Here is a 15,000-nt window from a genome sequence, read left to right on the forward strand (position 1 = left end):
CTTCCTTTTATACGAATTCCACGCTCTGCATTACTGTTATTACTTCCTGTCATTATTGCTGCTGCCATGCTATTACAGATACTGCTATCAAAACCAACACTACTGTTATACTATGTTCATTATTGGTAGCGCTACAGGCATTACCAGCATGTTAGTATTACCCGTTTCAGTTTTATTATCACTATTACGAATTCAGTTGTTTTTATACCATCCCATATTACCCTGTCTGCTACTGCTATTTCCATTAATACCATTATCACTGTTACTACTCCTATGGCTACGTCTGCTACTGCTGGAGTTACTACTAGTACTGTTGCTGCTACCAATGGTAATGGTAAAAAGTTACAGTGCAATATTACTGCTTGCTCTCTCTATCTTTTAGCACACATATACTAACACATACACACACGCATACAAACAGACATACATATATACAATGTAAATATTTATTCACTTTTCTATTTACAATTAAGCACCTACGCAGGTGTTTTGGAGAAAAAAACACCCGTAAAGTGAACAATATAGTGCAATGAAATATTATTGTTTGCTTTTTCTCTCTCTCTCTTTTCAGACATAACCACAAACACACACACACACACACACCCGTACACACTCACACACATCACGCACATACGCACACTCATATTCATAAGTATTCCCCCGACACAGCTGTCTTTAATAAAAAATAAACACTTGTACAGTGCTCACCTGTTGTCTCTGACTTTACCGTGACAATCAGTCCAGGTACGTTGTCTAACAAATACTCGAAAACGTATTCCGCTTGTGATCTGTTCTACGACGAAGTTCATATCGAACGTTAGAAGCACAAGAGTGACTTCGGTGCTTTTGTTAATAAGTTATACCTGTGGAATTAAACTGTATACCTGTAGAGTTTCCGGTTTGGTTTGATTAACGCAAATCTGGGTTTAGAAGAGATACAACTCTGTGTAGCTCAGAGATCCTGTGATAAAGATACTTCCGTTATTGCTGTGAGTAAGATTGAGAGAGAACCGAATAATCCAGTGTGTGAAATCGCTGATGATGTACCTGACTCCATATCCTGTCCTCTCTCCTTTCCTTTCTTTTTGTTTCATCTTTCTGTTTAAATTTTCTCTGTCTGTCTGTCCTGTTTGTTTCATTTTTCTGTTTAATTTTTCTGTCTTTGTCTGCCTGTCATGTTTGTTTCATTTTTCTGTCTTTGTCTGTCTGTCCTGTTTGTTTCATTTTTCTGTTTCCCTTTTCTGTCTTTGTCTGTCTGTCCGTCTGTGTCTCTTCCTCACTTTTTTCGGTGACACGTATGGTTACCTGTGCGAGGCGGGTGAAGTTGAAGTATATTTCTATTCATGAACATTCTACGACACCCTTAATACCGTATACTTAACAAAATTACTTATTTTTCTTGGAGGTGAACACATTCAATTTCCAGTTTAAAATGTTCATCCTAAATACACCCGAGATTTCGAATTTTTTAAGATGTATGGGCACAGGAACTCGTTCAGAAATATCTTTGGAAAGGCCGGCTACACCAGTTTTTTTCCACTTTCCCTTTTGCAGAAATATTCAGCTTTGATATATGAAAGAATATTAAAACTAAAAGATGTTCAAAATATTCACGGCTGGTCTTCTTAGCTTTCCGTTTTCTGTAATGATTTCCAGTCCGTCACCTTCAGGTCATGAAAAAAAAAAATCCAAGGAACTGAAATTTCTCACAAAGAATCAGCCAAATTCTGAAAGAACTGCTTCACTTGGTCTCATAAATTGTATCTAGTCTTCTATGGTTATCATTTCTTGTTTATTTTCTTCTTCGTGAATACATTTTTTTCTCAAATGAAACTGATATCATCTACAACACACACACACACACACACACACACACACACACACACACACACACACACACACACACACACACACACACACACACACACACACACACACACACACACACACACACTTTCCCTATAGCTTCGCAAGTGTTCCTTATATTACTGAGGTACAACATTTTTTTCTACCCTCTGTTTTTTTTCGTTCATAGGATATACGTTATGTTGTAGTTGCGCTGGTCATGGCTCACCAAATAGTAAAGTAAGTATGATAAGTTAAGTTCGGGAATTGTTAAAAGTAGAATAGCAATAACAATAATAATGAAAACGTTAGTACGAACACTGCTGTCATTAACAGCAATGCTATTGATAATAGCATTGATGATACTGATAATGAAAATAGTGATACTGAAATTAATATCGATATTGATGTTGATAACAATAATATATGATAATATAACGAAAAGCAGCAGCAATGATAATGACTATTACAATGACTACTGCAATTATTGATGTTGATTATAATGATGATAATAAGAATAATATTGATGATGATAAAATAGCAATAATAAAGATAATGATGACGAAAACAAATAATGATAGCAATAATAACAGAATCAGTAATGATAATAATAGTAGTGATAATGATAATAATAATGAAAATGATAATAATGGAGATTTTAACAATTCAATTATGACAATGATAATAATAAAAGTAATGATAATAACAATAAAGGGTAATAATAACTATCATGATTTAATTATAGCAATTAGAATGGCAATTATAATTATAAGGATAATGATAATGATAGGAAATAATGCCAGCAGTAGAAGTTCTATTAAGTAATATTTGTAACGTTAATGGTGATAAATAAGCTGATAAAGATTTATATAAAGTGATATTGATAATTTCAATTACAAAATATATGATAATAGTAACAGTGGCAGTAATGATGATACTAATAATGATGATAAAAATGTGATGCTAATAATAAAGACAATAACAACAGTTACTATTACTATTACTAATAGTAACAATAATAATAATAATAATAATAATAATAATAATAATGATAATGATAATAATAATGATAACAAAATTAATAATAATAACAATAATGACAATAATAATAATAATTATTATTATTGTCATCATCTTAGTAAAAATAATAATAAAAAACAATAATGATGATAATGATAATATTAACATTAGCAAGAATAACAGTTATGATGATTATGATAATAATAATGTTAACAACATTAATAATCCTTCGGCTCATGATTAGGATAATACTAACAATCATTTTTTCCATCTTCAGATACTTCTCCCTTCTACTTCTTCTGTGGATGGTCTCATTCGGCCTTGTCGTGTTTTATGTACATACGTTCCACCATCGAGTTATGAAAAAACACAGCGTGAATATTCAACTAAAACCGACCCTACGGAAGGCCGCTGCTGAACCATTTCCCAGTAACGGCAGTCAAGGTGACCCACCTGCTGCTGCCAAGCCAAGTGACCCAGTGCCCTGCCAGTGCAAGCTGAGAAACCTTTCTTCGCGTTTACTTTACGAAGCACAGTTGTCTCTGCCGGTGAGTTGGTTGAATCTGACGTCCAGGGAGGTGTTGGAACGGACGCACCCTAACTTGCCGGTTAACATGTACGATGAGGTCGTTGACGTGAAGTGGTGCCAACTGCTGCCAACTCTAAACGTGTGCGTATTTTTTGCACGTTTTTTTTGCGTAGTTTTTGGCTTTGTTGGCGTAGTTTTTTGGTTTTGGTAAAATCGATTGTTGTTGGATTTCGCCTTTCTTGCAGGATCAAGTGGCAAAATACTTATTACCAGACCGTGAGAGTGTTGCGCGACACCCTTTACCTCCTCTATTCAGCCTTCTTGGATAACCGTATTGCAACTGGTACATATGACTAAGTCGTTGTTTGAGGAGAATTTTATCACAGATTAAAAACGCATGTTTATGATAGGGGTGAGCTAATCTCGAAAAGATAATCGTAATATAAGCTTGGTAATACCCTTGATTTTCTTGTCGAAAAACTCTTACGCCAGAATCTAATCATCTTCTAATTATCTTTTTCATTTTTTCCTTTTTTTCTGACTAAGACGTACGACCCTGCATCCGTATCCTGGCGTACAGTAAAAACACGAATCCTACAGCTCCTTGGTGCCGCATCTGGTTCAACACAACGGGCCCGCCTGCCGTCTCTCGCGTCATCAGAATCGGTAAAAAAGATATTTCATTCTCTATCATATGACATAGTTATCATATGAACATTCATTTGTATAATTTCCAATTGTTTAATTTCTTCATTCACATGTACTTGGATATTTGAAATATGGTACTTATGGACTTAAGTAAATTCTATAAAAATTCTTATACAGAGACAGACATTCATAAAGATAATGGTAAGAGAGACTACAATATGCACTCATAGTTTGTGACTTGGCAGTCCACTTTGCGAACACAAGTAGAAAAATAAACTTTACATATTTCATGTTTATGAAATAAGCCTCATATATTCGTAGAAAATTACTTTAAAAAGAATGTACTTGTGCTGTAATGCATCTTCAGAGTATATATGCTAAGATATTTTATAGCAGTCCGGGGCCGGATTCACTAAGATACGATTGTAACACATTTACAAGCGGTGAGTTACCATCGCCTTTACTAGCGATTGTAAAGTGGGATTCAGGATGGTAACTCGCCTCAACAGAGTTACAAGCGTAAATCAAGTCGTTCTGAAGGTAGCCAACAGATGGCTCTAGTAAAGCAATGCCGCCAATCAGCGAGCGCCATACAGAATTCTTTTGGCTCCTTCGAACAATAAGATAAATATATATGTATATATATGTATATATATATAAAAAAAACTCATATATGTATATATATGTATATATATGTATCTATATATATATATATATATATATATATATATATATATACTGTATATATATATATGTATGTATATACATATATATATATATATATATATATATATATATATGTATATATATGCATATATATACATATATATATTTATACACACACACACACACACACACACACACACATACACACACACACACACATATATATATATATATATATATATATATATATATATATATATATATATACATATATATAAAACACACACACATACTTACATATATATACTGTATATATGCATATATATATTTATATATTTGTCTATCTACATATATATCTATATATGGAAACACACACACACGCATACATATATATATATATATATATATATATATATATATATACATTTCTATCTATATATTTATCTATCTCTATATATATTCATATATTCACACATACACGCACATATATACATACATATATATAAATAAATATATATACATACATATCTATCTATCTATATCCATCTATCTATCTATATTAAAATATTCACACACACACACATGTGATGAAACGCACGTAAAAAATCCAAAAGCATTCGTTTGCCTTAGGGTAAAGGGGGGGGGGGGGGTTACACAGCTGTCACACATGTTGATGGGGGGGGCACAGATGGCACTCACTTTAATGTGGGGAGAGGGGGGGGCGCATGTATGGCACACACGTTGATAAGGGAGGGGGGCGGGGGGGTTGAGAATGGCTCTTTCATACCTACTGGTAACAATAACAATGGTAAGGATAACAACTATAATAGTAGTCATAGTAATATTGATATTATTGATGATAAGAATGCTAGTTATGACAATGAAAATAATGATAATAATGATAGTCATAATGACTATGATCACAATAATGGGAACGATAACTATGCTAATTATGTTAATAGAGGTAATAATAGACAGTTATGATAATGATAATGTAATTATAATAATAACGATGATGATAATAACAATAACAACAACAACAATAATAATAGTAATGATAATGATAATGATAATAACTACAATAATAATGATGATAATGATAGAGATAAAAAAAAACGTTAATTAAAATCATAACAAGCAACACCACTAGCAACAACAATCGTGCAGATACCTTTGGTCAGCAAAACCGCTAATTACAGATTACCTGGACTGGCAACCCAGGTCAGACGATCGCCACATGACCTTCCTGCTCACGTGTCGAATCCCGAAGGCCAGCTCTCACCTCACGCCCGTGGCCGTGTCCATTGTGAGTCGCCCGTGTGAGAAGTACGTTAAGAATTTGCTAAAGGTAACTTGAACCGTATTCGTGTTGGCGGGTGTAGAAAAGGTATGAGTGAGAATGAATAGTTTCACCATACAAGAGATGTATCTAACCGGTTTCTAATTTTCGAATACGTCTCTTGTATTGTGAAGATACTCATTCTGATTTAAACCTTTTTTTTCTACAAAGGTGATTTATTTAAGGCCTGTTTTTTTTTAACCCTTAAACATGACTCTGGCTAAGGTTACTGTAACCCCCAGACGAAATATTATTATTATTTTTCTTTTTCGTCATTATCTGATGGATTAACCTCGGGATTAACGAATGGAGTATCGTTGAAAGCAACTCACTTCCAGAAATTTCCACATTTGCTTGTAATATTTGGGAGCAATCCTGTTTCAAAAAAAAAAAAAAAAAAAAAAAAAAAAAAAAAAATGCAGGGATAGACATTAGGGGATTAAAGTAAACTCACTTGACCTTGCAGCTACATGCGTAACATCCTGTGGTGCTTTTTTTATTGATATAATAATTCACCAAGATTCACTTAAGCCTTATTGTTTGACTTGTGCGTACTTGTTTCCCTGGCTCCCCCCCCCCCAAAAAAAAAAGGATTTCGGATAAGTTCTGGTTGGTACTAAAAAAAAAATCTTTGTACTCAACAGGCCAATCAAATTGCTTGAAACTTGGCACATATGGGCATAAAACCAATTGTCCGATTCTTACAAAGGTTTGAACTTAAAAAGGGCACTTTAAACATAAATTCATTATTTTCATACAATACGTTTTGTCAAAAATTCATGACACCTTTATTACGAGACGGCCTCTGCCCTTCAACTGCTTAGGTATTAATCTCTTTATGACACTGTTTTACCTACTTGTAAAGACATCTTTAATGCTATTACCAAGATTTTGTAAAAGATTGCTGCGAATTGAACATTTGCTAGATTTTAGGATTTTTGGGATTTCCTAGAGATTTCCGGATTTCCTAAGAATTTCTTAAGGATTTCCGTGTTTTCGGATTTCCAGACAGGGTGTACGGGATTTCCGAATGCCCTTCGATTGTAATAAGTATTACCATAAGATCTTAGTTTTGTTAGTTTTAGTTCTTGATTTAATTCATTTACATTTCACATAGTTTTCTAAGGGTTACGGTATTCATTTTAGTTCTTGCTTTGATTAATTCATTTACATTTTACATAGTTTTACTTTGTCATGGTATACACTGTCTTACGTTTCGTGACATTCATATTGTCAAAATAATGACGAAACATGTATGGTTACAGGTAGTTGGGTCTATGGAACGCAACGCTTCAACAGCTTTGGTTAAACCAATCAAGAACGAAAAAAGGTTCGTTTCTCATAAACGATCAACGTTACTTGCATTTCCAGTCTGCTTGAATAAGGTTCTTGCTGATCGCTTCATGCTGTATGTTGCTGAAAGGTAGGACGCATAACCGCCCGGCCGGCCAGCCAGTACATCCCGTGTCTTGGCCTGACAGCTCCCCCGTGTGGAACGCGGCGGTGTGCGGTCCGGCGCTCTCCTACTACCACGAGGACGTGTCCATCCGGCTGGTTGAGTGGCTGGAGCTCCTGAGGGCTTCGGGCTTCGCCAGGGTGTTCCTGTACGAGACGGACGTCCACCCCAACATCCAGAAGGTCCTGCGGTACTACGAGGCCGAGGGATTCGTTGGCGTCACTAAGTTCGCGTATCTCGTCAACGATCCTATCCTGCGCAAGTAAGCAATGTGGACCACGTGACTTAAACACAAAGAATAATATTATATAGACTGGTCGATTGTTTTCTAGTGTGAACTATTTATTCAAATTGCGTTATGGTTTCAAACACAACAAACTTTGAAAAGCCGTGACGGATTGCATTCACTGGTAATTTGAAACATACTTTAATAATATGATAAAGGCTGAGCTATCAGATAGAATCAACACCAGGCATAAGATCAACTAAATTCACAGCCATTCCGAATCACAGCTGATCAGCGTTCGGTCTCTTACAAAGCCCAGCAATGACTCCCCCAAAAAACGTTACTCTGAAAACGAACAAATAATAATAAAAAAACGGATATGTAGTTTTGAAATTGCGTACAAAAATATGTGCTTGATGGTATGGTTATGATACTCACGGTCAATTATTATAAACTTAAATGTAGTAGAAAAGTCTATTGCTTAAAAAAAAAAAAAAAAAAAAAAAAAAACGCATGGCAACTCACCGTTTTGCGCGCTAAATTCAAACTTCAGTTCTGCGTCAGTAGTGAGCTCAATTTCTGATGGATGATCACAGAATCAAGACCACAAATATGTTCACTGAAACACCAAACGTTATGCATTTTTATGATATAATTCTGATGCCAGAAGACCTTCTTGAATATTCATGGATTTACATATCTGATTAAAGGTGTCATCTGTGACAATTAAGTCAGGGGCGGATATTTAGGAGTTGATAAGACAAAATGGCCTGCTTTTAACAGTCTGGTTTAAGGATTGAGCTACCACCATTCTACACGCTTCTGACTCTTTCTGTTTCTGTCTTTCTCTCTGAGGAACAGTAATAGCACGAGGAAAGAAGGATAATTATGCTATGTAATTGGTATTCTGTATAAGTTATATCTAAATACAGCTGATTATCTGTATAGGTTATATCTAAATACAGCTGATTATCTGTATAGGTTATATCTAAATACAGCTGATTATCTGTATAGGTTATATCTAAATACAGCTGATTATTACTTTCAAATGGATTAATAGGAAGCATACACGTAGTGAGTAAATGTACTAAATGTAATATGATAAATGCAAAGGTGTCACGCACGGTACATCCCGTATTAAATGATAATTATCATTTGATATGGTTATTAGTAAGCATGTATCATGGTTTCTTTTCCACTCATTTTAAAAAAACATGTCTCTATGCACATATTTTCATTCACTCATTATATATTTTTTAAATCATCATCATTCTTACTATTTTTACCATCACTATCCTTATTATTGCTATTATTAATGTACCATATTTTGAATTATTATATAATTACTGTTATTTTTCATTATTACTATTACCGTTATACCATTTTATGAATTATTGTATAATTACTACTATTATCTGGATAACTATTACCAATATCATTATTATGATTATTATAATGTATATTCTCATTTCTTTTTTCTATAAGACTCTGGGCGTTGATACATACATACATATATATATATATATATATATATATATATATATATATATATATATATATATGCAATATATATATATATATATAGTTATATAGTTATATATATATATATATATATATATAGTTATAAATACATATATATATATAGTTATATATACATATATATATATAGTTATATAAACATATATATATAGTTATATATATATATATATATATATATATATATATATATATATATATATATATGCATATCTATCTATCAATCTATCTATCTATGTATATACATTTGAAGCAGGTGTTCGTATATTGCCCCTTACACTTGCGCATATACGTCAGGAAGGTTTCATGTTGCTATTCAAAACAGGTAGAGAGCAATTATACCTAACACAGTATATCTAGTATGTTAACGGTTAACCTTGAGCAATATATATATATATATATATATATATATATATATATATATATATATATATATATATATGTATGTATGTATGTATTATGTATATACACATATATATGGTAGCAAAAAAACAATGTGCAAACTAGATTTATTGAAGTGTATCTCTAGTTTACACATTTTGGGTTTTTCTACCATAGTATCAACACAGTAGAGGGTTTTTCCATTCATATACATACACACAGTATATACAGATATATATTCTGCATATATATAGATGTGTGTGTGTGTGTGTGTGTGTGTGTGTGTGTATGTATATGTATATGTGTGTGTGTGTGTATATATATATTTATATATATATATATATATTTATATACACACACACATTTATATATATTTATATATATATATATATATATATATATGTATGAATATATGTATACATGTGCGTGCTTATATATATATATATATATATATATATATATATATATATATATATATATATATATATATATATATATATATATACATATAAATATGGATATTATATACATACACACATACATACATTCATACATACATATATATATATATATATATATATATATATATATATATATATATGAATAAATGTATACATATATATGTACAGAGATAAGTTTGAAGCACTTTTTCTCTGTAACAAAAGACTTGTTATCAATATTAGTGTGTTAGGGTGACTGCTAATTGCCACTACACAGATACCCGCTCTTAAAAGATCAGATTTACTCATAAGCGCATTGAATCGTGCGCCTGGCAGTGTCTCTTACATCTTTTGTGCAAGTACTGTGGATTTGGATTAAACTTTAACCCGGACTTAACTTTTATGACGCGTACAGAAGATAATTCTGGATCGAATATGATAGAAAAGATATGGAAGACCCTTTTGATTGATTGTCAAACATTAATTTAGTCGTTTCTTATCTTTTACAGCTATTTCCTATTCATAAACGTAGGGACTGTCTTTTATTTTGTCCTAACGTATAAGGACTGTCTTGAATTTGTTTTCTATGCAAATTCCCTCTTTTGATTATTCCGATTTGGAAATAATAAGAAAAGCTTCGATGCCGCTTTTGATGAATTAACAAACGTTAATACCTTTTACTGCTGAATTTTATATAAAAAAAAAACTCGAATATCGTCGTCCGCCTTTTCAACTGACGCAACGACAACAAATGCAGGCGTGCCACATCACATTTTAATATACTAAATGTGTAATATTGCCGTTGTGATATCATTAAGATTTATTGCTGTATATACTATATCTTTTTAGTACAATTGATTACCAAAATGGGGTCTATAACGATTTACATGTCTTTTCTATTACCAGCATTAACCTTGAGATGTGGCACCAGTGCACATCAGAGACAAAATCGCAAAGAAAAGACTTAGACACATCGAGAATCTTCCTTCAAGTATGATAGTTTATTGAAAAACACAATAGATTTTATGAATCGGAATATTCTCCAAACAACAGGCAACATTATACAAAATGATACATCAGAAGAGACGGCAGACGTAACAACAGACCTTCCCCCCCCCCCCCCACCAAATCCCGTCTGACTTCCCTTCCCCTGCCCTTCACCAATCCTCCTCCTAATTTAAAAAAAAGCTGGTTAATATATCTAATATACTGTGAATACCGGCACTCACTGTATAGCATTTCCGTAAAGAACAGTCAGCAAAAAACACGGTTGTGCTCCCACCGTCTTGTCACTCAAAACAACACTCTATAATCTTCTTATTTCCTTGTTATCAGGCTTTGGGCGTTGATAGAACATTCGAAAGTTCTGGGCATGGAGAACCTGTACTTCACCGACTGCGTCCTCCGCCACATGCACGAGTACCGGTTCCTCGCCCGTCTCAACCTCGACGAAATGCCGATGTTGCCAAACCACGACTCCTTCCCGCTCTGGCTCAACGACCAATTGCTACAGTAGGGCTTGATTATTCATTTTATTTCAAATATCTGTTTAATCAAGCATCCGTACCTGATCTTAATGTACGTTCGTTCAGCTGCAATAACGCTGCTTAGTATATTTTCCCGCCATTTTTGTCGTTACACCAAGGCCATGTTTTCCCGCCTAGAAATTCGAATCGAAATGGGTCGGGCGAGAACCTCCCGCCGTCGTATGACCTGCGTTGGTATTATCACCACGGCGACCTAGGGACTCCGATCTCCAGCGCTTCTCTCCCTGAATATCTGAAGTTTCTGCGTCAGTCTAAGAGGACAGTGATGGACATTTACCCAACAAACTACAACCCGACGTATGACATGGATTTCGTAACCGGCGTCTTCTCGAATGACGTTGCTGTTTGTGCAAGCGGTAGGGTTTGCATTTAGATATATTTGTGTGTATTGTTTAATACTTTAACATCTTCAAAGCAAAGTACAGGCGATTCGTGAACTTTTGACGCATTTTAGGTAGGTTCTTGAGAGAGGTTTCGTGTCAGCAACGACAGAAAGTATCTTTACAGAATTTTAACCGTTTTGTATTGTGACAGGAAAGTGCCGGAGAGAGTCCTTACAGTGCCCGAGGGACGTGGCCTACCTCGGCCTCTTCACCAAGACCTGCGGAGAAGCCTGCAGGAAGCCCGGTTCGACGGTGGAGGTCTCGGCTCTCCTGAAGTACAAGGACAAAGTCTCCAAAGCCGTTGCCAAAGTCCTGAAGGACCTGCGTCTCGTCGTCTAACTTGGACACAAATTTGAGACTATACACACACATACAAACTCACTCACTCACTCACTCACTCTCTCACACACACACACACACACACACACACACACACACACACACACACACACACACACACACACACAAACACACAGACACGCACACACAAACACATACTCATTTACTCACACACACACACACACACACGCACACACACACGCACACACACACACACACACACACACACACACACACACACGCGCGCGCGCGCGCGCGCATATATTATATACAAACACACACACTTATGTTTACATTATATCTATATTTATCTATTTGTCTCTATATGTATTCATATATATAAATATATATATATATATATATATATATATATATATATATATATGTATGTGTGTGTATGTACTTTATATGTTTATATTAAGTTTTCATGTACAAATATATATTTCTATTCAATTTTGAATTTACTATTATGTGGAAATTTTCAAAATAGTAATTAGTATTAATCAATTAATTAATCCTTTAAAATTTTCTATCAGTCGACATGACCATGAAATTTAACGTTAATAATGTCTGGTATTGCCGCCACCACTCGAGATTCTGGACTTTCAAGAAATCCCGAGAAAGCCCCAGTTTTACCTAACTAATTTCAAAATGGGTAACATGACTTGACGGTTTTAAGGTTCATGGGGTAGACTGAATTAATTCCTGTTTAGTGTGTGTCGAGGCATACAATTGGCATAGGGATCTTAACCAATAACATCTTACTCTATAAAAATGATTATGAATAAATAGCATATCACAAGGTAAATCTCAAAAATGAACAATAAAAACATGTAATATTCTCTCTTAACGAACGTAATTGAATATTAAGCTAATCTCTATATTCCACCTTCCCTTTACCTAGTAATTATAAATCAATATCCATTATTATAAACATAATGAAAACAAACGTGAGACTAAATCGAGACAGTCAAACCCATTCCACCGGTAATTTTCCGTTATTCACTTAATCGATCCTTCCCTTCTAACCTCTACAATTTCCTTTCTTACAACTCTACTCTGGTCCATTGTTCCCTTTACAATTTATAACCTGATACAGTGAGAATTATCTATATATATCCGTTACTATATCCACGGCCCTTTAAAAAATTATAAAACGAAATTTCTTCTAACGACAAAGCTAGTCGTGGCGTGCGGTGTTGTCAGACTTTCTCCAACGTTGCTTCCTCTTTCGTTCAGGGTGAAGCCAAGACATGTCTAAGTTATCACAATGCAAAACATACACATTCACAATTATATCAACCTATCGAGCATACCTCCAATATCTGAGCTAATCATTAATTTTAATACCAGCGCTCAACATAACAGATTCATGGTTAACCTAAGACCCACTGAATTGTTAACATTTAAACAAACCAGCCATTTATATATAATCATCTTAATGTACTCTGTTGACTATAACACTAATTTTTTTCCTATATCAATGTCGTGTGTAAGATTATAAACAGCACATCTTTTATATGTCGAACCAATACCGATCTCGACCGGTATTTGTCGGCAGATTCCTAGATATTCGAATAATCTTTAATTGAACACAAGTAAAAAAAGAGAGAGAGAGAGAGAGAGAGAAAATAGAGGTAATTTACCGCTCTTATTTTAAGATACAACAAATCCAATAACCACTCCCTTTTGCCGGCATATTTAAAACGTTACACCCCACCCCTTCTATTCCCCCCCCCTCCCTTCTATCCCTGGCTTTTCGTCGCACTTGGAGACAGAAACGAGCCTAGGATTCGACTGGGCAAATTCAACATATTTTGTATAAGTTCGTGATTTCTGTTATTTCACTGTAATATATCTAATGAATGTAATCTTCGAGATTGAAAAGTAGATGTGCTTTGGTAGCTCAGTGAAGTTTGATGATATGTATATTCTTATCAAAAGTTATGATATTTGGAAAATAGCGTCGCATATAATAAGGCTGATATTTCAGCACTTTACATTATATTTTGATATTTTTATTCATTTAACACATACACGCACACACACACACACACACACACACACACACACACACACACACACACACACACACACACACACACACACACACACACACACACACACACACACACACACACACACACACACACACGCCACCTATATTGTTCTATCTCAATAGTATATTTACAGTGCCTTTATAGAAGTAGTAATGTACCGTTCAGATATTTTGTATTATTATTGTTACTATTGTCATTATTATCATTGTTATATTTGATATTGTTATTATCAATATTACTATCATTATTATCATTTTTGTCATTATTTCCATTATTATCATTATCATAACTATTATTATTATGATTATTATTATTATTATTATTATTATTATTATTATCATTATGATAATTATAATTATTATCATTATTATCATTATTATTGTTGTTGCTGTTGTTGTTTTTCTCATAATTTTCAGTATTATCCTCACTATCATTCTCATTAGTATCACTACCATAGGTTCTGAACGGACGAAAGAAAGAAAGGATAGTAAGTAAACGAGACGTAAGGAAGAACAGATGTTCAGAGCGAACACTTGTTTTGATAAGAATATGGGGATAAACATGTGACAATACGTGTGCCGGATT

The 15,000-nt window shown here is 34.0% G+C and overlaps 2 protein-coding genes and 1 long non-coding RNA gene across 3 annotated transcripts in view; 2 read left to right on the plus strand and 1 right to left on the minus strand.

Moving 5' to 3' along the window:
• The window catches only part of LOC113813562 (uncharacterized), a 185,974-nt gene that overhangs the window by 92,583 nt on the left and 78,391 nt on the right, over window positions 1-15,000 (plus strand). The gene's annotated exons all lie outside the window — the stretch shown is intronic.
• LOC113819806 (uncharacterized) lies at window positions 5,833-12,527 on the plus strand. Its single transcript, XM_027372004.2, has 6 exons — window positions 5,833-6,056; window positions 7,313-7,377; window positions 7,529-7,765; window positions 11,422-11,598; window positions 11,751-11,989; window positions 12,168-12,527. Exons 1-6 carry the CDS (start codon window positions 5,946-5,948, stop codon window positions 12,353-12,355), a joined length of 1,017 nt encoding a protein of 338 aa, XP_027227805.2. The 5' UTR covers window positions 5,833-5,945; the 3' UTR covers window positions 12,356-12,527.
• Window positions 7,622-11,399, minus strand: LOC138859321 (uncharacterized). The gene is made up of 3 exons (XR_011398141.1): window positions 11,316-11,399; window positions 8,255-8,348; window positions 7,622-7,757 (listed from the first exon to the last, which is right to left on the minus strand). It is a non-coding gene; the product is annotated as an uncharacterized lncRNA (long non-coding RNA).

Source organism: Penaeus vannamei, chromosome 35 (assembly GCF_042767895.1).
Source record: "Penaeus vannamei isolate JL-2024 chromosome 35, ASM4276789v1, whole genome shotgun sequence".
Taxonomy (NCBI): domain Eukaryota; kingdom Metazoa; phylum Arthropoda; class Malacostraca; order Decapoda; family Penaeidae; genus Penaeus; species Penaeus vannamei.

Bases quoted from the DNA above. Each gene is read 5' to 3' on its own strand.
- LOC113819806 (XM_027372004.2), top strand. From the start codon at position 5,946: ATGACCTTCCTGCTCACGTGTCGAATCCCGAAGGCCAGCTCTCACCTC. The intron at 6,057-7,312 runs GTAACTTGAACC...GTATGGTTACAG, and splicing joins ACGTTAAGAATTTGCTAAAG to GTAGTTGGGTCTATGGAACG. The intron at 11,990-12,167 runs GTAGGGTTTGCA...GTATTGTGACAG, and splicing joins CGTTGCTGTTTGTGCAAGCG to GAAAGTGCCGGAGAGAGTCC.